Source organism: Camelus ferus, chromosome 25, assembly GCF_009834535.1.
Source record: "Camelus ferus isolate YT-003-E chromosome 25, BCGSAC_Cfer_1.0, whole genome shotgun sequence".
NCBI lineage: Eukaryota > Metazoa > Chordata > Mammalia > Artiodactyla > Camelidae > Camelus > Camelus ferus.
Window position 1 is genome coordinate 17055487 of NC_045720.1, and position 24444 is coordinate 17079930.

General features: G+C 39.4%; 1 protein-coding gene across 7 annotated transcripts in view; it reads left to right on the plus strand.

Moving 5' to 3' along the window:
* The window catches only part of SAMD12 (sterile alpha motif domain containing 12), a 375925-nt gene that overhangs the window by 152081 nt on the left and 199400 nt on the right, over positions 1 to 24444 (plus strand). The window contains exon 4 of one of the 7 annotated variants that reach the window (XM_032468095.1): positions 221 to 2939. The exons of 5 other annotated variants lie outside the window; for them this stretch is intronic. In XM_032468095.1, the coding sequence (XP_032323986.1) occupies positions 221 to 379 (159 nt within the window). In that variant the 3' untranslated portion in view covers positions 380 to 2939. Of the gene's footprint in view, positions 1 to 220; positions 2940 to 24444 lie in introns of those variants that run through there. One more of the 7 variants, XM_032468096.1, reaches the window with a different exon arrangement.

Below are 24444 nucleotides of genomic sequence, written 5' to 3' on the forward strand. Positions count from 1 at the left end.
AAGTCCAGATTCTGGTGCCAGGCCTCAGGGAGACAGGGTGCATCCTCCATCCTTTCCTTCATGCCAGTGGCCTGATGAGCTGATGTCCCAAATGCCTCCTCCCAAGTCCTTCCTTCCTCTCTGGTTTCTGCTACACTGAGACGTTACAGCCTGTCCGATGGGACTTCCCTCCAGTTGTTTACCATCCGTCACAGCTGCCTTCTCCTTCTTCTTGTTTCAGAAAGCATGCCCGCATTTCCTTCTGCAGACAGCCTTTTCCGCCTCTGCTTTAACCAGACAACCCGTATATCTTCTGGATATTGGCTTCCTCGGTTACAGCCGTCCTCTCATCTTCAGTCTCGCTGCACCGACTCCCTCCTTTCTCTCTAAATACAGTTGACCCTTGAACAAAGTGGATTTGAACTGCACAGGTCCACTTAGATGCAGGTATTTAACAGTAGTAAACACAACAGTGCTACACAGTCCATTGAATCTGCAGATTCAGAGGAACCATGGATGTAGAAGGCTAATTATGTACTATATGCCAATTAACCTCCCCCAGCCCCCCGTCGGATTGTTCAGGGGTCAACCGTAGTTTCATTCTAGCCTCTAACTGCTCCCTTTCTATTTATATTATTTATTTGTTAAATCAGTTAATTCATTTATTTTTTTAAAATGTATGTAGTCACTACCATATGCCAGGCAGAAAACTACACCCAAGAAGTTCAGAATATGCACACTTTCCAATTCAGGAGGATTATTCACCATGATGTACTATACGCCAGGGCACAAGTCAACCTCTGTAAATTTCAAAAAACTGAAGTAGCCCAGGGTGCATCCTCTGACCAAAACAGAATTAAATTAGAAGTCATTAAAAAAAAAAATGATCTATGAATAACCGAAAAAAGTCATTACTAAGATAACAAGAAAATCCCAAATATTTAGAAACTTAACACACATTCATGTTAACCACATGCTTAAAAGGGGAAAATCTCAAGAGAAATTAGAAAATATTTTGAACTGGATGATAATAGAAACATTAATATTTCAGACATTTGTGCAGTACAGCTACAGTAGAACTTAGAGGAAAATTATAGCATTAAAGGCCAGTATTAGAGAAGAAAGAAGAAAGACTTGAAATCAATGGATTAAATTTTTACCTTAAGAAGTAGAAAAGGAAGAATACTAATCTCAAAGAGCTGGAATCAATGAGACAGGAAACATACAATAAAGAAAATCAACAAAGGTAAAGTTAATTCTTTGAAAAGATCAACAAAGCTGATAAACATCTAGCCAGACTGAACAAGAGAAAAAAAGACAAGTTCAAGTGAGAAATTGGGTACATCACTAAGTTTTCTACATGCATTGAAAGGTAAGAAAATATTATGAGAAGGTGTATGCCCATATACTTAGATGAAATGGACTAATTCCTTAAAAACCGTAACAAAACTGATTTAAGAAAGCTGGAAAACCTAAATAACCACGTGTCTCTTAATAAATTAAACTTTTGATCAGAACTTCCCATGAAGAAAACTTCACCAAAGACTTTTTCCAGTGAACTAAAGCAGTCGAGAATTAGTAATCAAACTTACTGCAAATATTTTCAGAGAATAGAGAAAGGGGAGAGTACTTCCAAACGCATTTTATGAGACCAGAGTAACCCTGGTATCAAAACCTGACAAAGGTATTACAAGAATGATACAGTATAGATCAATATCCTTCATGAACATACACCTAAAAAAGTTTGAGAAAGTACAAGCAGGTTGACTCTAGCAGGAGACAAAAGGGTGTTGCATCATAGAAATGCAAGGTTGTTTCCATTTTCAAAATCAGTCAATGTGGTCGATCCCTTTAACAGAGTAAATGAAGACCGTCACATCATCTCACTAGATGCAGAAGGCTTCTGATTTCAGCTCTGATATGTAAAGAGCATGGATGTCATCACTCTGATTCTCACAAGAAAAAGCTGGACAAACTGAAAATCAGAGTTGTGGGGTTTTGTTTTGTTTTGTTTTGGACCCATCAGAGAACTGATGTCACAATGCAAGTCACCACCCTGAAACCTGGAGAGTAGGGCACGTTCAGGAGATACAGCCCTGAAGACCTGCTTAGCCGGAGCAGGGACCAACCCAATAATAATGGACACAAGATTTGGACACGTCACAAAGAAGACAGAAGAATGGCCAATAAGCACATGAAATCATGCTCAGCAATATTACATCATCAGGAAAGTGCAAATAAAACCCCAGTGAGTTTATACACAGTAGAATGGCTAAAATTCAAAGGATTGGCAATACACCAAGTACTGTTAACGGTAGAGCAACTGGGTCTCTTTTACATCGTTCTTGTAAATACAGTGCCACCTGATTCAAAAACTACATTTCTTACACAGTTAATCACACTCTTGTTAGACGATCCTGCAGTTCCACTCTGAGGTATTTACCCAAGAGAATTGGAAACATATGTTCATAAAAATTCCCGTCCGCTAATACCTCAAAGAGCTTTACTCAGACAAAAATTCTGAACAACCTTTAGGCCCATCAAGAGTAGAATGGATAAACAAACTGTGCTATATTCACACTGAAAACAATACAGGACAGTGGAAAGGAACCAACTACCGATGCATGTGACGACACGAATGAACCTCACGTTGCACTCAGTGAAAGAAGTACAAAAGAATACACACGGTGTGATCCCAATCATATGAAATTCTAAAACACAATTAACCGACAGTGACTGCAGTGATCGCAGTCAGATCAGTGGTTGCTTGGAGTTGGGAGTGGGTAGGAGGGAGATTGATTATAAACAGGAGCAAAGGAACTTTCCGTGGTGATGAAAATGCTTTGTATCTTTGTCAAAGTTACCTACTTGGCACCTCATATGTGTGAAATTTATAGTAAGTAAATTATATCTCAATAAAGTTGGTTTTTAAAAGCTTGTGTGCTTCCCAGGTTTTCTAAAATGGGGATAATATTTTTTAAAGGGAAAAAATGAAACTGTCATCCCACGTCTTTCCATAATGGCTATAGGATCATTTAGATTAAAGATGATAGATGGATAAATAGATAGATATGGTTTCATATGAATTTATCTATAGTGTATGGTTATATATAAAGAGATTGGGTTTGAATATCCACTTTATGCATTCTTTGCTGTAAGAATAATCTGAAGTTATCAGAACATTCTTATAACGAAAGGTGTAGTTTTGTCAGTTGCTGGAAGATTTACTGCTGATGAAAGGAGAGCAGTTCTGTTGTCTTATTGAGATTCTGCGTGTCTGCGCCTTACCTGTGCAATCCAAGACTTGGATTGCACAGGTAAGTTAAATTTCAGGAAATAATTATTGCAGTAGCATGTAGCTGCCACTTCTGTATTTCACTCACTAATAGTTTTTTTAAATTAAAAACTACCCTCACCACCACTTTATAAACCAAAGGAATTTTAACCAAAAAAAAAAAAAAACAACAGAAAAAACTCATGATTTAAAAATGGAATATGCTTTACTTTAAGAAAAACATACATTGTTTGTATTTCTCCCATTTTCATCACAGAGCAATGCCGCTTTGTAAGCTAGCATAAGGAAAGCACTGCTCATAGGGAACATATAGTGATATTCTAAATACATCATTTATTTAATATTAGAGATGGTATTTGGCAGGATAAGAGCAGAAGTTGTCACCAAGTGAACTATTCGTTGTTGCAGAGATCAGAACTAGAACAGAAGGAATATTCCCTTTTTTTAACTAGTAGGATAGACTTAAATATACCACCCCCCACCATTCTTCTATCACCCACTGACTGCCCACTGCAGAATTATTACAGTCGACTCCTCTCACAGGTGGGAGGATTATTATGGTGACCTGATTCTGTTGTCTCTTGAATGGTCTGCCCCTCCCCTCAGCTCACCACTTTTATAGGTTTGTTTTTTGTTTGGTTGGTTTGGTTTAATGGAGGCACTGGGGATTGAACCCAGGACCTCATGCCTGCTAAGCATGCGCTCTACCACTGAGCTATTACCCTCCCCACTATAGGTTTCATAGTTTGGGAAGCTGAGACTGAAGGGAAAGGTGTGTCTAGGTCCCAAGGCCAGGAAATGGAGAGCTGGAGTCAGGAGCTAGCTTCCTAAACCCATATCCCAGTGCATCTCTCACGCGCAAGGTACCCTTTTCCCGGCCAGCACCAGGTAGCCAGACCCACACCAAAGGCTTCTGGAACCTGAGAAATGGCAGTGCCCCGCCAGAAGGAACATTCTTACCAAAGTTGTAACCCTGGAGCAGTCCTGCTTTTAGAAAACCTCTGAAATCTTGCATAACGCCTATCATTTCTTGGAGGCCTTCTCTGTGCCAGAAGCTCTGCTGAGATCTGTTCCCCGTCAAGTCCCTGGAACTGTGTCTGGAGCCGTTCAGTGCTAACGGGTTAGTAGCCCTCGGTAATCTTGCAAGCTGCTCCAGGGGAGGAAGCCCAGAGCTGAGTGGGTGACTCAGCTGCTTAACAGCAGCAGGACCTACCCCCCAGGCTTGCTGGGAGGTGGGAGGAGGTGGAGCACACTTAGAACAGTGCTGGCACTTTGTAGGGGCTCAATACTGTCATGTGTCATCCTCACCATTTGTCTGTGTTTAGTGAGCTAGAAGCATGTAATGAGCACCACCACGGGCCATGCACTGTGCTAACCACAGTGAGAGGGAGAGGCTGGGACCATTGGTTCCGTGACATGTCAGACTGGGAGGGACCTCCTCCCGCCTCCTGTTGTTCACGTGAGTACACAGAGGCCCGGAGCTGAACTGAGTTGTGTGAGGGCACACAGCTTCTTGGATTACCAGGAAATGTTCAAAGCTGGGTCACATTGATATGGCAGAACAGGAGACTGATTCTTAGGAAAAGTCCAGCAGGGTGTCTCACTTAGAAGTAATCAGAGTGGATACCTGAAACGGGCTCCCTTTCAGTGAGCGTGTTTTTCCACTCCAACTCCAGGAACAGGGAACGTTTTACAGCCACCAACGCGATCTCAGTCTCAGTCTCATACTTCCTTACTTTCAGCCAGACCCAGCTTTTCCTTCCCTTCCCCCTCTTTATTCCACCTTCCCAGTTCCCTATGAGAAGGTCACATTATGCTAAATCAAATATGATCGAAGGTCTAACTTTCTTTGCTCCTTTAGTTTGAACACTGAGCTTTTTACTCTTTCAGAGAAATTAAATCAATGAAGCACGTTCTGTCTTGAAAAGTCCCCGTTTGCTCTTCAGCTTCTGTATCCATTTGATTCCTTTTCGGCTGATGGCTTTGTTAATAACTCTGTCAGTTTGTCTTTGTTTTGCTTTTTGCGTTTAGGGGATGTGCAAAAGTCAGATTACAGAGTTGGAGATCCCCTCTCCTTCGTTTTGCTCCCAATCCCTGTTTGAAAATTAACATACTGTGTACTCTCTCCCTGCCAAGGTAGGTTTGCTATCCTCACCAAGCCCAGGCTGTACGGGCAGGACCTCATCGCTGTGCTCTGCTAGGGGCTTAGAATCTACGCCTTTGTAGACGCCATCTGCTTAGTGGACCGATGACTCTCTTCCTTCAGATGGCACTGTTCATGGTGATGAGCGTGATGCCATAGGTCATTTATGGGGGGAACCGAAGCCCACACTCGGCTTTGATTTTATTTAAGAACTTCTAGCACCGTTGGATGAAATGCCACTGTCCTCAAGAGGTCTTGGCCAACATCATTGCAATCCACCTGTGTTTGGACTCTCATGTTCCTCATTCAGAGTCTCATTAGATACATTTTTCGATTCCCATATTAACTTTAGGGTAATGTGGCCGCTAAGTGCTCCTGACAAACTGTATGCCTTGGATAGTTATGAAAGATTAGAGAAAGCATGGACTGTGGAGACATGTGATGGGGTCCCCTCCACTGATGATTCACTGTGGGTGACCTTGGCCAAGTCTGTTTAACTTCTCTAAGCCTCAGTTTCCCTTTTCCTAAAATATAATTACAGTGATATGTAGCTTACAAACTTGGTGTTAGTTGTTATTATAAAAGTGTATATATGTGTGTGTGTGTGTGTGTGTGTGTGTGTATCGATATATATACAAATGTGTATTTTTTGTAATTTTTGTTTCATTGTTTGTAAAAGTATCTTAGTTCTGTAATTAGGGCCCTAAAAACTTACCAACTTCAGTTTCCCCAGCCCACTAAAATTTTGCTTTGCCCCATGCATTTGTGAGTAGTGCTAATTGTTGTAAATAAACATCAACTTTTCTCCCAAACACTTAGCATCAAATACTCCCAAGACATTTCTCTAGTAACTCAGAGTATAAAGAATTCAGAAGATTTGATTCGTGCAATTAAGAAAATTATCATCATGTGGGGAAAACTATATATTATTAAAATTTTTTATTGAGTGTTTGCATGCCAGGCACTCCAGTAAATATTTTGCATATATTAATTTTACTTCACAATAACCCCATAAGGTAGTATTATTATTTCCATTTTACAAATGAGGAAAATAAGGCTCAGAAAACTTAGATACTTTGTCTTATGTCATTCAAGCCTAAAAGAGACAAAGTCAAGGTTTTAACTCATAGTCATCTGAATCCAAAGCTCATGTTTTGACCTCTCTGCTGTGAAAGATAGCATCCTACAAGTGAGTGATACAGAAAATAAATATGAGGGTTAGTACCAAGGAGAACTTGAGGAGGAACTCGTATCTGTGAGTCTGGTTTATTAGGAAGTCTGCTTGGAGGAGGCTAAATTTATTTCATGTAAAATTTTAGAAGGGATGTTACCTGAAATATCAAGTTGTATTTATCTATTTTGTTTGCCCCTGCGAGAATTTTAGAAGAAAATATAATGGCTTTTGAGCCACAGACCTCACCACTCCCTATTGCCTCAGACCCTGCCTCTTCTTATGTTCATGTTAACACCCACCTAAGCCTGAAAGCATTCGGGTTTCTGAATCCTGAGGAGGGAACAGTAATGGAGGTGGAGATAGAAGAGTAGATTGAGAGCTACATGAGAGAAGGCATGAGTCTCAGGCTAAGGAAATCAGAGTTTCCACTCTTGAGTGTCATTCAACAGCCATTAATGGTAGAGCATCTTTAATGATGAGTGAAGTGACCAGCTCAAAGCACTTTTGGAAAAAAATCGAATGTGCAGATGAGAGATATCACCAATGCATGAGCTGTTGGCCCGGGTGGATCCTAAAGCTATTGGATAATTCCTTCACCAGTCTCCAGCTTTTCCCCTTTCCTGGTCCCCACAGGTGGTTCCACACCTAGCGCCCTTTCCACAAAGCCCCCATCCCTCTTGTTACTCTAAAAGTAGAGATTAGCAGTGATCAATTTCTTTAACATCCCTACCTGCAATATTATCTGTGTTTTTACCACTCCTTAGCTGTTTCCTTTGTCTCTGAGGAGAAAATCTCTTTCCCAGGACCAGTACCCTAACCCTGGCCCTTCTTCCTGATCACATGTCCTCTTCCCCCCAGAGTTTGGTTCGTCTGTTCTCCCCTCTCTTCTGGGTCTTCTGGAGACTTTCTGTCTCCACTTTTGCATTTCAGTTTGAAAACATGCTGTATCCTGTCTGCATTCCCTCCTCGTGAGTCTTACTGTCATCTCTGTGGTCTAGGTTTCCAGTCTTTCTCCTGAGCAATCTCCTGTGATATCCTCCTTTATGGTTTTCTAGGAAACCTTTTTTTTTTTTTTTTGTCATTTTAAACCACATTTGACCAGGTCACTTTCTGCATTTAAAATAAAATTGTGTGTATATATATATATATGTGTGTGTACATATGTATAAATAAAATTCACTGGCTAAAGTCCAAATTCTTAAGCTTGGCATAAATATTCCTCATCTTCATTTTAGCCATTCTTTGTGTCCATCATATCCCAAGACTCAGCAGACCACTCTCACTCTTGTCCCAATAGTCACCTGGTGGACATTTAGTCATTTTCAAGGCTTGACTCAAATTATTCCTCTTTCCTACCTTCCCTGGGGCTTTCCAAGCTGCATTAATTTTTCCATTCTGTATTTTCTTTACATTTTTTACAGCAAATTAGTGACAGGTGCTATCATCAATATTCTAACACGTACTGTTTGGTTACATGTTTATCTCCCGTCCACCAGCCCAGAAACTCCTCTTGGGTAGCAAAAGCATCCGATGTATTGCACCATCTCTAGCTGTGTTAACCCAGTGCCTGGCATAAAAGAGACATTTAATAAGTGGTGATTGGATTAAATTGAGTTTGTTCTTCCTTCAATAGGCTTAGTCTTGAACTTAAACCTTTCTTTATTTCTGTTGATAAGAATACTCTTATTAGTCCTTCAGTCTCTTGATTTGCCTCCTCTTCATGAGGCTCATCCTGTCCTCTCCTGTCTGCAACTTCTTATAATTACGTTCCATTGATAATCAAGTCTCTCTTCCCGTCTCATTCTTGGAGAAGCCCCGTTTTACTTTTTTGAAGCATTCTGATTTTGAATCTGTACCAAGCCCACAGAATGTCATCTTTAAGTATACTTGAATGACAGACTTGAAATTTTGCAGGGTCTGGAGTCCCATATTTTGTTCAGGTGGGTTTTGGCAGGCTATGTCCGGACCTCTGCTCAGGGCCAAGAGGGATTGTCACCGTGTTGTGGCAGCTTGGTGGGCCCACTGAAATTCAAGAGGCAGGTGTTATTTTGGAGGGTGGGAAAGAATATCCTTTATCTGAAAAGCTTCTGTTCAGGACGGCAGGGCAGGAATACAGAATCTGTCACCCCATAGCTACACTTAATGCTCACTAGCCTGTGTCTCACAAGTAACAGATTGTAATACAAATACAGCCATATGGTTTCAGTCATCTAAATGTCTAGACTTGGGTGCAACCGATGCTAGATTTCAGGTTCCAGCCCTTCATGGCAAGTTGGCTAACCGAAAGTTACCTTAATGACAGTCTCAGAGATTATAATTTATGCAGAAGAAATGAGAATAGTGAGTGGCTAAAGTTCAGAGCTGCTAATATTGAGCAATTCTGACCAACAAAAATGGCAGTTGCGTTAGGTTTCACATCCTAGTGGACTGGTGGACTGGTGTATCTTCTGTAAAGAAAGTAGATAATAGGGTAATGTTTTTGAGAGTTCCCTAATGTGCAGGGAACAGTGTTTAAACAATTCTTATATGTTAACAACTGTAAGGGGAGTTATCTTTCTCTTCATATATGTGGAAAGTGAGACAGGGAAGTCTGACTTCCTCAGCTCACACAGCTCATAAGCTGTAATGGGTAATCCAATATCAAGGGAAGGGTTCTTCTGACCTAGGGGTTGGCAAACTTGTTTTGTAAAGGGCCATATAGGGTCATTTGGTTTTTCAGGCCATATGGTCTTTGTCACAAGTATTGAACTCTGCCTGTGTATATATATGTAAATGAAAAAAATGAGATGGCTGTGTTCTGATAAAATTTTACTTACATTTCTCTGATAATAACAATATTGAGCATATATTCATATGCCTATTGGCTATTCCTCACACTAGTCAGAATGGTCATCATTAAAAAGTCCACAAACAATCATTGCTGGAGAGGGTGTGGAGAAAAGGGAACCCTTCTGTACTGCTGATGAGAATGTAGTTTGGTGCAGCCATTATGGAAGACAATATGGAGATTCCTCAAAAAACTAAAAATAGACTTACCATATGAGCCTACTATCCCACTCCTGGGCATATATCTGGAGGGAACTCTAATTTGAAAAGATACATGTGCCTCAATGTTCATAACAGCACTATTTACAATAGCCAAGGCATGGAAACAACCTAAATGTCCATCAACAGATGACTGGTTAAAGAAGCTGTGGTGTATTTCTACAATGGAATACTATTCGGCCATGAAAAAGAATAAAGTAATGCCATTTGCAGCAACATGGATGGGCCTGGAGACTGTCATTCTAAATGGAGTGAGCCAGAAAAAGAATGAAAAATACCATATGATATCACTCATTTGTAGAACCTAAAAAAAGAAAAAAGAAGACACTAATGAACTTATCTACAAAACAGAAACAGAGTCACAGACATAGTAAACAAACTTATGGTTACCAGGGGGAAAGGGAGTAGGAAGGGATAAGTTGGGAGTTTGAGATTTGCAGATATTAACTAGTATATATAAAAATAGATAAACAAGTTTCTACTATATATCACAGGGAACTATATTCAATATCTTGTAGTAACCTATAATGAAAAAGAATGTGAAAACAAACACATGTATATATATATATGTACAACTGAAACATTATGTTGTAAACCAGAAGTGGACACATTGTAAACTGACTATTACTACAATAATTTTTTTTAAATAAAATAAAACTTTATTTACAAAAACAAGCAGCAGGCAGGATTTGGCCCACAGGCTGTAGCCTGCAGACCCCTCTTCCCCCCTTTGCCCAATTATATTTTCTCAGTAATGGTTATAAAAGAAATTTAGAAGTCATGGTTTTAAAAAAAATAACTATTACTCTTTTCCTTTTTGTAATACAATACAGAAAATTTAGAGAATACACACAAACACAGAAAGGAAAAATATGTAAAATCTCCCTCTAATTCCAACATCCAGAAATCATCACTGGTCCAAACATTTTGATGTGCATCCTTTTGGGCTGTTGTCTCTGCACACACGTGTGTAAGAAATGGCATTATACCTCAGAGAGTGGAAGAGCCTTCTCTTTTCCACTTAAAAATACATGGCAAATGTATTTCTGTGTCAGTTGTTGAATGCAAAATATTTTCTTTGGCTGTTAGTAGTTACTCTCTGGATGTTGTATATGTTTCTACTTTCTGGATAATTTGTATATCTGGTCCCATATGTTTCTCCTTCAACACCCTATCTTCCCTTCCCTGACTATGTCTGTCTTATTTTCTTAGTGGTATTCTGAATTCTACCTTGCACTCTTATACACACACACACAGGCACGTGCCAAACATAGCACTATCAAACCCCTTCATCTCCATCTCCACAGCCCTCAGTTGTACAGTCATGAGAGTTAGAATTTTCTTTCTGTAGCATTGGTACCTCAGATATTGATCAGATTCCTTCATCTTTCTCCCAGTTGTGGCCAGCACAGTAGTGAAACCTGTCCTGGAGGGAAGTGGGCACCAGAAAAACAGTCCATCTCCAAATCCTTGCCATTGTCCTCTGTAGATGCCGCCCTTGGGGGAACAGCATAATTTCTTCGAATGTTTTCTTTCTTTCGGCTTCTCCCTTCCTGAGGGCTCCTCCAAGAGGGAAACTTGCACAGCTCTTCTTAAATTCATTAATTTTTTAGTGCCTTTCCCCAGTGGTTCGTATGCAGCAGGTAACACAAGACAGAAGGACATTAGAATTCCTTCCAGGGAGAGGACATACCATGAGCAGTTTCAAAAGGTCACATGTTGCCACAGTGTCCTCCTTTATAAATCTTTCAGGGGATGCTGAGGTGTTTCTAGAAGAGGAAATGTTGGGACAGCATTTTGTAGATTCTGGAAGGATCTTAACTCCAAACCTGTCATTGGATGGTAAATTCACAGTGATGTTCAGGTGAGCACATAGAAAAGGAGGGATAAGATATAATTACTTCTGTTTTTGCAAAATACACTTCTGCTAACTTCAGGTCAAAGTTTAGCCTCTCTCCCAACAAAGGGAAAAGGCTGCAGAGTAAAGGATGCAGTTGTAGCTGGGTACAGACGGAAAGCACCCTTGTAGACTATAAAAGGTCACTGCGTTTGTCTAATTTCCTAGATGTGCACAGTTAACTATTCTGAGGATGTCCCCAGAATCTTACAGATTTTGTTACTCATAAGAAATTTCCCACTGATACTCACATCACACTTGAAACTTATAAAGTGATATTTGACACACATAATCTAACCCTGGGACACTGTTGATATATTAGTGTGAATCTCTCTTCAGATGAGGAATCTAAAACTCAGAAAAGAAAATTGACGCAGACCACACAGCCAGTAGATGGCAATACTTGGCTCCTCTGACACCTACAACTAATTATTTGGCTCCGGTCTGGGGCACTTCCGCCATCCTTACTCTCCTCATTTTACCCTTGTTAATTAAAAGCTGAGCATAGTCATATTTGGTGGCTATAGAACATTCTATGCTATTCTGCACCATAGAACATGCCAACTATAGTGAAGGATTTTTGAAACCAAGAAGACTGTCTTAGCCCATTGGAGCTCTAGAATGATCTGTATTTCCGAAGCATGACTGTTCAAGATCATTTAATACTGAAGGCATTATTCACCAGGAGATACTCTTACCTTTAACTAGAACTAGAAAAAAAAAGGAAAATTACACTGAAACTCTATTTTGAGATAATTAGCATAATGTCAGGGACAGATGGACTCAAATCTGTAGAGGAGTGTTTTGGCTAAGGTTTCTCTTTGATGTATACTGGATGCTATAGTGGCCGAGGCCTGTTTCCTGGTTGGAAAACTGTACTTATTATTTTTTCCTACTTTCTTTGTAAGAAACTGGCTGGCTTTCTTTTGGACGTTTCTGTAGTCTGTATCCTTTCCTCTTTATCACCTCTGTCTGTTCACATTTAAGTTGGATTCCCTTAGTACATTGAAAAAGAAAGGCTAGGAGATGAACTGAATCCACAAACAGGCCTCCTCTGCTGCTTGGAAGCAGTTATCAGTAGAAACGGTTGTGGCGTGAACCACTAAGGGTAAAAGCAGGTCAGCTTCAGAAGGTAATGGATAGCGTAGGGCCTGCCTTTGAAACCTCGTTGTTTAAAAAGATAACCGTTACAAGTGCACCCTCATTTATTTGAGACCCATCACCTCTTAATTCACAAGAACTGGTCTTGTGCCTGGAAATGACACATAGTAGACATTGAAGAAATAGGGATTGAGGCAGGAGGATAGAGGAAAACGAAAAAAAGAACTGACTAGAAAGGAACCCAGCTATGCACTAGCCAACTAAACCTGGGTAGGTCATGCATCTGAAACGGGGCTTGAATTCCTCATCTGCAAAACAATGGAGTGTGAGTAGAAAACCCCTCAAGTGTGTTTTAACCATGAGATTATAAATTGGGCATTTAGCAGTTGAATATTAAAGAAATCTTTGTTAATAACATGTTATTATGCAAGATGGCGTAGTGAATTTCACTGCTCACTAATTTATCTAATTCTATTTCAGTCCCCATTTCTATCTTATAGTGTTTGAAAATAATAACATTTCTTTCCATCGCAAATATTCTGTAGTTTGAACCTTTAATTCTTAAGGGAATCTTCCTTTTTTATTCCTGGCAGTTTGTTTACTTACTGAATATTTTTTTGTTATCTCTATTGAAGTTTAATTATTTACTGATTAACTAAATAATTTGTAATTTATTATGAATTGCTAATTTACAAATCATTCATTACCTGCTAATTGTTTAAGTATCTTTAAATTAGTGCTCATTAATTTACTCAATAAACATTTGCTGAGCAATTACTAGATGGCTAGTGTTAGCAGAATGGAGACACAAGCCTGTGTGGGAAGGATGCTGGGCTCCTTTAAAAAGGAATTCACTGTCGGGAAACTGCATCTTCTTTAGTGCAAACGAGTAGTTCACATCTCTTTGTTAGCCTAATTCCATTTAGCTCCATTGAAAAAAATCTCCCAAAGAATGATATTTAGAAACTTATCTGCTGCAGTTTTTTCTAAGAGTAGTCCGAGGAAAACAGCTTTTGATAATCTGGGAAGACTTTGAAAAAGGAAAATGCATGAAGTTAATGGAATCATCAAAGTTAGATTTGTGTATTGTGTAATCCCAAGTAATTTGCATTTATTACTCTTCAAATAAATATATATGTTAAGTGTGTTTGAGGGATGAAAGAAGATTGCTGGACAGAGATACTGAGGGGAAAAACAAATGTGGAAAAGTTAATGGGGTTAAATGAAGTTTGAGGATTATCCTGTAATATCCATTGTGCTGATTTTCCCAGGTGGCCGGTAATCAGGTAGTCAAGCCCAAAAGAATGAAACTGTAAACCAGGCGATGGATCGATTTTTCACCTAGGACAATGCCTTCGATCTGGAATTTTGGCAGCTGCAACATTCAGTTCAAAAAGCTAAATGTTATTTTAGATGAAACCAAGTCTTTGTTACTTGATTCTGCCCAAGTTTAAAGATTTCCCTGATTCTAGCTGACTCCCAAGGGCATGTTAGAGACAGACTAAGTAAAAGTGTAGCATCATTGAGTATCCTTTGCCAAAATTTGAGTAGCATGCCCTGAATAAAATATGAATGCCTCTTGGCCCAAGTTCTTTCCCTGATCTGATTAATATAATTATGGTTAATGAGAACAGTTAATGCAGTTAGTAATAGTATAATTACAGAATCCATCACTTCATACAACATCTCTCTGTCTTTCCCTACATCCAGCATTTAATGCCATGCTACTGTGACTTAGATGGGCAGTGTGTATTGCTAACTGCCTCCCTGATTCCACGTTGGTAGGAACTATTAAACTGTTTCTGGATCCAAGCTTCCCTGATCTGATAGAAAGAAAACCCTAGTCTCCTTTTATAAACAAACACTGAGGTTGATCTGGGTTTCATTGTACTGAGGGAGGTGTCTCCAAAAACTTTAAAGAAGGGAAAGCCGCACTAGATAAACAAGAATACTGGGCCCACATTAATGGAAGATGCCTTTGAGTCATCTGAGGCCTCAGGCACCCGCGAGGCGGATGAAGCCCTCTCTTCAGTTCCAGCACAAAACCAGCAGATCCTGACTTGTGAGTTGCCACTTCTGCATGTGGAATGTGCCCCGGAGGTTTGCTTATTTGACTTCTGTGGGCCGACTGGTTGACTGGTTAGCACGTTCTTAAAACTTGCTGGGAAAAGGAACCTTTGATCCTGGAGGAGAATGGTTACTGAAGCCCCTAGACCACAACGAAATCTCCTCGTTTTTCTGAGTTTTTTTCAAAACCTCAATAAGAGTCAGCTTCGTGGTATGCTCTTCTCAAACAAAAAGCAGAATCTCCAAATTCTCATCCAGCCAAGTAAAATGTTTTCCAGTTAATGACAACCTTTTGTCAAGAAGCCTTTTTTTCCCCTCATGTCATTCTCAGAACACAAAGCGAGTAATTATTGGTAACAATCTACACATAAAAAAGTAATATCTTAGAACAGGGCTCTCTTTTCTTATAGTGGTTTTTCTTCAAGTTTGTTGAAGGAGATGGATCTTGGCTGATGACAGGGCACCCACGGAGGCACAGTTGTTATATGTGTTTTATTTCACGTTAGAGATACCAGTTAAATAATAAAAATACCCTGGAATGGAGTCCCCTCACCTCCAAAAAAAAAAGCCTTTCGTAAAACAGTCTTTTTCAGAAAGGACTTTTTTTCTTTTTTTTTTTTTTAAACATTTTTTATTGATTTATAATCATTTTACAATGTTGTGTCAAATTCCAGTGTTCAGCACAATTTTTCAGTTATTCATGGACATATACACACTCATTGTCACATTTTTTTCTCTGTGAGTTATCATAACATTTTGTGTATATTTCCCTGTGCTATACAGTGTAGTCTATTCTACAATTTTGAAATCCCAGGACTTTTTTTCTTTTGTCCTAAAGGAGTGCTTAGCCTTTTCTTCTGAAGGACGAAAGCTGGTGATGTAATTTTTCCATTGAACTTTGCAGTTGGCCACGTAATTTTTCAGTTAAATTGTGCAGTTGTTTGGAGCTCCTCAAGGGGGAGCTTTCACACAAGCTAATGTAGTAAACGCACCTCTGAGGCTCCACTTGGACTTTTGGTGGGTGCCTCCTTAGTCCTGGTAAGAGTCTCCCTTTGATGTGCAAGTTTTCCTATTTTAATTGACTTGAAGGGAGTGACAGCCAGTTGCAGTCTTTAAAAACATTCTGTTAAATTGTACTCGGTTATAGATTAATCAGCTTCACTGTTAGGTGTCCTTCTGTATGTAGAACACACATACATTACAGATGCCGTCAGCCTGGGCAGTGTCCCCCACCGGGTCAAGAAAGCAATGGCATTTGGCCCTTAGACGTGTACTTTTAATTAGAATGTTCTCTGTAGGGTTGCTCAGACCTACCATTTCATACTGCCATATAAGCGATGCCATTTTTTTTCATAGTTAATATGAAACGGATTACCCTCATCCTTTAACAGACCTCAGGAGATATTTCCTCACCCCACCTCCAAACCCTGTCCCTTTAGCACAAATCTGTTTCAGTGTGGAATACATATTTATCCTCATTTTTAATGTCTGATGTAAGGACTGATTAAATCCTACCTAGACTCCTATTTCAAAAATCAGAGGAAAGATAAATTTAATAACTGTGTTTTTAACCTCTGCTTGGAGTTGAAATGGAAATAGATGGGGTATGTAGAATATTGATTTTTTTTTAAATGGATGCAGAAAGGTTATTTCCTGTTGCTTTTTTTTTTTTTAAGAAAAAATTTGGATATGATATATTGTCACTAAGATGTGATTTTTGGCAGGTGATTATTTGCTCTAATTCAGCCTCCCCATTTTCTTCAGAGGTCATTTCTCTGGGGAGAAAGTTTAGACAAAGAGAAGGTGCAGAGTAACACTTTTCTTCATGATTCTTGGAAATAGAACACCCTTTCATGAGAAATACCGTCTTTCAGAGGGAAATGATTCTTCTGTTTTAACTCTAAATACAGTGGGAGGATTTATGCAGAATATAAATATTTGCAAACTCTTTATGTAAGCCTGCTTTAACCAAACACCTGGTAAATGTTGCACAGTTTATTAATGACATGCAAAACCTCCAAGTTGGGAAATACAGCTATGCCGTTATGATCAGTCATTTGGCAGATAGTCAAACCTGACAGCAATTGTTTAATGCCTTTTTGCCCATAAAGACTCTGAATCACTGAAAACATTCAAGATTTCAGCAGATTTCCCTCCCACCCCCTGACCCTGCACCAAATTGCTCAATTATCTTCCATAAAGAGTTCTATTATTCTCTCAAATTTGAAGTAATAGGAAACGACTGTAAGCAACATCATAAAATGGGTATTATGCTGTCTCTACCTGTCTAAGACCCTTTCAGAAGCTCTGGTGTATTCTGTGCTTTCTCCCTGTAGTCATTTAACACCTATCATGTGCATGAAACCAGGCTGTGTGCTGGAAGGGCTGGCGAGAAGGGCGAGAAGTGGTATGACAGAAGATGCCACCCTTCAGAGATATTAAAATACTTTCGTGTTTCATTCTCCCTACCTGTAAGCTAAGTAGCATCTCAAAGCAATATACAGTTCATTGTTAAGAAGATAGTGCAAAAGGTGAATTCTATAGGAATCCAAAGATAGAGCTCTTGTGGGATGGAGTGATCCAATTTGATTCTAGGGTTACAGAATTTAAGCCAGACTGTGAAGAGTAGTACCATTAGGAGAAGCAGAAAGAGGGAAAATTATAAAAAAAAAAAATTAGTTTGAATACGCCAAGCCTTTTAGGGACAGTGCACAAAACTGTGTGATTAGAAATGAAGTGGGTTTTATTAGGGAAGTGCCTTGAAATAAAAATCCTCATTTTACTGATTCTCTATTGCTACTAAAGGTTCATGACACACACAGATACCCTACAAATGAGTGGCTTAAGACAATATTTAGTTCACAAGTTCACAGCCTGGTGATTTAGGCTAGATTTGATGGGTGGTCCTTCCGGTCTTGGCTGAGCTTACCCACTTGTCTGTGAGCCAGTTGGCTGTTCATTTGTAGAACAGACTTGACCAGGGTGATGGGAAGGTCTGGGACTTCTGTCTGCTGCTATGTCTCTCACCTGCCCAGGAATATTATCTTATGTCAGTGACGGAGGTGCAAGAGAAGAGAACCCCAATCTTCCAAGTCCTGTCCGATCTTCTGCTTGTCACATTTGCTGACATTGCATTGACCAAAGCCAGTCAGTCACGTGGCTGGGTTCCCAGCACCACCCCACCCCACCATGGAATATTCCCTACATATACACAGTGAACTGTTCCGGTTTGTTTTAATGAACTAGTCCAAAATTTAGTCGCTTGGAACACTGACCATTTATTACACCACACAGGTTCTGTGGGTCAAGAACTCAGGAAGGGCTGACCTAGTCTTCTGATCCTCATGACATCAGTGCTACTCATCTGGTAGATAGACTGGTCTGGGTGGTCCAGGACAACTTCACTCACACGTCTGGTGTCTTGGCTGGAAGTCTGGGCTCAGCTGGACTTGTGGCTGTTTTCCACTCCAGCTTGCTGAGGTCTTAGGGATAATCAAAATTCCTACGAGGCATAGGCTTTTCCCAGAGTCAGCCTCCCGAAAGAACTAGGCAGAAACTGCATGGTCTTTTCTGATCTGCAGTAAGCTCTGCTGTACTGGATCGGTCAGAGCAGACACAAGCCCTCCCAGATTCCGGGAGTGAGGACACACACTGTATGGGAGGAGTATAGAAGAATTTGCAGACATGTTTTGAAACCACCATGGTCATTCCACAAACAACAAATTATTTCCCTTTTCCCATGTGTGAACTATACCCAACCCCCTCTTAAGACCCCACCCCCACCCCACCCCGTCCAAAGTATTCCATTATGGTATTAAGCATGGGCGGGAGATCCAGCATCTTATCTAAATCAGGCACAGGTGAAACTCCTACCTCAGGTGCCATTCCTTAAGTGTGGTTCCTTTCGAGCTAGATTATTAAACAAAAGAGATTCGTATGTGCCCTCTGACATAACATGGTGAAACAGGCCCAGGTTAACCTCAGTAGACACAAGTCAGTATCAGTTCTGAAATACAGCTTGGACCATCCTACCAATTCCATGATGAAGGGCCCATTATTGCTCCCTGGAAATGATTCTCCATGTTTCTTGGCCTCATCCTGTAGGTAAAAGTCAGTAAACTTCTTTCTGTAAAGGGCCAGATAGTCAATATTCAGTCTTTGCTTGTCACACATAATCTCTGTTGAATTTTATTCTTTTTTTTTTCAACCAATCCTATTAAAAATGCAAAAACATTTTTAGCTCACTGGACATATAAAATCAGGCCACCACCGGAATTTGGCCCATAAGCCATAATTTGCTAACCCCTGCTGTGTACTTGTGATCTGCCCTTTGAGCATTTTTTCCCTTCCCATAGAAATAGCAGATGTTTAAAGCTGAGTAGTTATCTCAGTTTCCAGGTCGTAGAATTTGGGGGAGTGCAAAGCTCTCTTTTGACCTGAATGTTTTAGTCCAAGCTGGCAGTGCGTTCTGTCCATACAGTTCTCTTAAAAACTTTGTGGGTTTTCTAGAAATGTTATTGGAATTTACTCTGTTAGAACAAAGTCTCATGCATAAAGGTCTTTGAAATACATCCTTCACTATTCTGAGTACCCTGTGAGACCACTAAGCGACAGGGACCTTGGGACTTTTTCGAAGCCTCGTTGTTTCACAAGAGAGTCAGTAAGGCACATTCTTAAGATTCTTCGGACGCTGGGGATTTCTTTGTTGTTGCTTTGTTTTGCTCAGATGATCTATGATACTCCAGCTCAGATCTTCTGAGGTGTTAAATGGTTTTGCAGACATATCTTGGATTCATATTTACCATTGTGAGACATGTCTTCCTGACAACATCCTGAATTTGATCTTTGCCCTTATACCCATTCTTACTTAAATAACGTTCTGCTGAGAGACGCTGGAGTTGAGAAATTACTTTTTTTTTTAAACACTCTTTTATCGAGTTATAGTCATTTTACAATGTTGTGTCAAATTCCAATGTAGAGCACAATTTTTGAGTTATACATGAACATACATACATTCATTGTCACATTTCTTTTTTACTGTGAGCCACCACAAGATCTTGTACACCTTTCCCTGTGCTGTACAGTATAACCTTGTTTCTCTGTTCTACATATGCCTGTCAGTGTCTACAAAGAGAAATTACTTTTGAACTAAGCAACTCCCGCCTCCTTCACGCTTTCTCTAAATTCTGCCCGAAACAGCACATTTCCTTTTTTCTCTCATATCCCTTTGTCTGTCACTTAAGAAATACAGTTCAGAGAAACCAACTGAAACTTGATATACTGCTGGAGATTTCCTTAGCCAGGTTCTTCAGTTCATTAGTATATTTTAGATTTTACCAAATACTGCAGGCCACAGTTTTTCTAAAATTTCCACGGCTCGCCATGTAAAAAGGGTCTCCTTTCTTCCAGCTTCGAACAGTGTTTTCTTCACTTTTACCGTAACATTTTTTTCACTTGCCTCACTGAAAGCTTCCTCAAGGTCAGTGTCTTGTCCACCACCTAGTTTCAAAATCACTACCACCTGTTTAGATTTTTTTTGTTGTTATGTTAGCATCTCACTGCTGGTAGCCAGTTCTGTGACAGTTATCTATCACTGCATAAGAGCCCCAAATTTTATGGCCTTAAAGAAGAGCCAGTTTATCATATCTGATTTTATGTTTAAGGAATCTAGGCAAGACTCTGCTGGCTGATTCTCTGCACCTCTCAGCATCAGTTGAGGCCATTCTCTGTCTTCACCTGGTGGACAGACAGGTTTCAAAAGGTCCAAAATGGCATCATCTACATGGGTGGCCCAGAAGATTTGGCTCAGCCTGAATCATTCACTTCCATGTGGCCTCTGCACATGGCTGTCTTAGGGTAGTTGTACATCTTATATGACAGGTAGCTCTCTCCATAGAATAGGAGACAAGCCAGATGCCACAAGAAATGATGTGTGGTTTTTCTTGACAACAAAGTCTATTGGTCAAAACAGATACAAGCCTACTTAGATCCAAGGGGACAGGACATGGTTCCTACCTGTCAATGAGAGGAGTATTGAAGTAGTCAAGTCCGTATTTTTAAACTACCGTATGGATCACTAATGCAAGTAATAGTCCCTCTGAGAAATTTTTCGTAGCTCTTGTGAAAATACTTAGACTGTCCGTACTTCTTTGTATTCAGATACAGCACAACACTCTCTTTTAACCTTCACTTCCCAATACTGACGTTCATGTATTTCCAATTTCCTGATCACATACCCCAATGTAAAATACTTTAGAACATGTATCCCAATATGTGTAAGTACCCTATATAGAGACTTTATAAATAATCTCATTTTACCACACATCCCAATGAGTAGACCACTTTTTTAACATGTATGCCCAATATGTGTAAATTCTCTTATATATACACTTTAAAAATAATCTCATGATTATGCTCATTACAAAATAGAAGATAAAATGGATCTGGTAAAGACAAATATAAACTCTTCTTAAATATCTTGCTGATTATGATGACTTCATATTATATTATCACTAGCTTACATTTCAAGGCAAAAAGATATACTTAAGATGACATTCATAGGTAACGATACTGACTACCAGTACATACTAGAATTAGTCATTCTTGATAGCTTTTAGTTCATTTTCTTATCACAATGGCATATTCCTGCTGCTTTTACCTCATAGTGCAGCTAATAAAGCAATTTTCATTGGAGTAAAAAGTCCAAGTTTCATCATGTCCTTGGATTTCAAGAACTGTTCTAACTTTCTTGTCTATTTTATATGTCTGTTTAGTTAAAACTCGATGTTATAAGCTACAAAGCCATATACGGACACATGTACATAGGATGTGTCCTAGATCAGGAACTGGTGAATGTAGGCAACACTCCTATCCCCCAAGCCTATGGAATTCTCATTGTTCTCTTGGGAATACTTGAAATACACCATAACCTTCCAAATAACGGAGTCCTATTTTTTTTTTTTAGGAATATGTAGCTTTTTTCTTATCACCCTCTAATGAGTCACCTGGCACACCCCCCTGGGATGCAAACACACCATAATGAAAGCAATTGATACAGAGGACATTTAATAAATATGTTGCATTAATGAAAGAACAAGTCTGTCACAAAGTAGTCACTTAGTTGAACGAAAATGCAATTGCTGTATCTGCAACAAAAAGTAAATTGCAGAAAGCTCTGTTGCTCTCAGCAACTCAGCTCCTCAATGATGTAGTCAAAACATTGTGGGAGATTAGAACTTATTTTCCTATGAAATGCATTCCCTCTGGAGGCTGATCTGAAAAATTAACTTTCTGTATCAGTGGAGATTAACAATTTTTCCTCTTTTCCACACCCTTCCCATTTATATCTTCTTGATGTCTTGGGTTTTACATTTCATGGCAGCCTCATAAATCATTTAATTCTCTTCAACAATTAGTAGGGTTGAGTTGATGGTATTAATATCTTTTTTGTTCCTTTAAATGAAAGAACTAAGGCATATTGAGTTGAAATTTCTTGCTTAAGGCCAGCTGGAGCATCAGTAACCATGCTGGGATTAAATTTTAAAAATTCTTACTCACAGACTTTACCTGTGTTCCTTTGAGCCACTATGGCCTTTTGATCTTTACTTGAAATAAAAGAATTCTTGATGATTAAATAAGTAGACTTTCTTTTAAATCAGCAAATAATGGAGCTTTCAAAACTAAAAGCAGTTAGCATAGAAAATTCAATAAGAATACTATTTTATGGAAAAGAGTTGCTACAAAACAGTCTATTAAGTTGGAAAAAAGACAGCAGATGACTGTGGTTCTTCTAGAATCCTTTTTAGGAAGATGGAAGTTGCAAATTTGACTCTCTGTCTATCTCCATCCTAAAGCAGAGTCTGTTGGTTGGTGTTAGACTACAAAATTGAAGTTCTCTTCTGCTGTCCCCCAGATTTCTCTGTGAAATAAAAATAAAAACAAAAACAAAAACAAAAACAAAAACCCAACTTCTAACAGTGATGATAAGTAGTGGTTGGATAGGGAGGGTTAGGATACTGGAGAATGTGGAATCGCAGTGGAATAGATTCACAGAACTGTTGTGCCAGTGTGAGGTTCCAGGTGAGGATGGAGACCGTGACCTAGCTTGTAGTGGCAGGGGTCCACACTGGTGCAACTTCTCTCCAGTAATGTGTAGGCTGAGAAGGCAGATGGTTGGTATGGTCTTTAACTGATGTTTAGCTGGTCTTTTGCAGCAAAAGTACAAGGGATACTGAATTTGAGGATATTGTCAAGGGAGTCTATATGCAATTGAGTATAGAATTGGAGTAAGAGTGTGTTCTCATGGGAATTTATCAATGTGGGGAAAAGGGAAGTAGGAGGCACTTGAGTGTGCATAAGGTTGAAGAACAGAGTGGCCAGAGTGAGAGAACAGCTGGGCAGGGAGGAGGTCGGTGATGAAGCTTGAGCTTTAAGAGCATGACTAATTCACAATGATAAGAGAGTCCAGCGTGTAGCTATAAGGGTGGGTGGTTGAAGTAGGGTGATAGTGGGATAATAGATTCATTTATGTAGTGGAGGGTAGGAGTTGATGTAAAAATGGGTCTCAAATCCAGGTGCCATATTCCTCAAGGGATGTGGGTAATGGAGAAGGTGGATAATGACAAGAGGTAAAGATGAAAATGGAGGATGGTGTAAACATCAAAGGAAGTGATCTCGTTTATGAGAACAGAGTAATAATCTGGAAGCAGCAATAGGAAGCTGTTGCCAGCCATCACCCAGACTCACCTCACTGTCTGTCCCTCCAGTGACGTTTGTCAGGGAGGCCAGGAGGAAATTCCTCGTTGGTTATTTTAAACATAATAAAAATTTTTAAATAAAGTTGAGGTTTTTGTCCATGCGTTGTCCTTCCTCATTTAATGGATGCAAAAAATACAAGGCTGACCTCCCTCCTCTACCGTCAACATTTACCCCTCTGAGTTTATTTTATCATTTTGTGATTTATTTTCCTTTAGGAATGCTTTATGTTTATTTTAGCCTAATTGCTTCATAAGAAATATTGGAGCCAGGCATTTCAGGGAAAGCCTTGTATATTTTTCTTCCTTAAGACTCTTTTCCGGTCGAAGGGAAATACTTAAATCTGGCTCAATCCAGCTTATATAACCTAGTTAAACCAACATTCCCCAGCCGGCTGAAGTCATTGAGCCTTGTATTTATCCATGGAAAATATTTTTCGTGACTGACCATAGAGACAAAAGCAAAAGAAGTCAGTAAGACTTATCTCTTTGCACATATGACTTCCATCGATTGTTAATATTTATTAACGGGAACCCCATCTAGCTTTCTTTATAGTCGGGAACATGATGGCTGAGAAAGAACATAATAAAATCTGTGAAATCATTAATGGCAAGGACCAAAGGGCTTTCAGATTTGTTTTCCATATTTTCAAATTCTAGGACAATGTAGTTTATCTTTTCCTTCTTCTTTCCCTTCCTCTCACTCTCCCCTCCCTTTCTTTCTTTCTGTTTTTCTGGTATAACTTAAATATAGCAAAGCACACAAATCTTAAATGTATGGCACAATAAGTTTTTACACTGTGCATATCCTCGTGTAAACCTCACTCCGCTCACAACATGCAATGTTTCTATCATTCCAGTAGAATCCCTTCTGCCTCCTCCCAGCTGACTATCTTCAGAGTGAACCATTGTTCTAACCTCTACCATCATAGATTAGATCTGTTAATTTTTTTAAATTATTTTGTGTCCATTTTTTTTACTTAATATTTT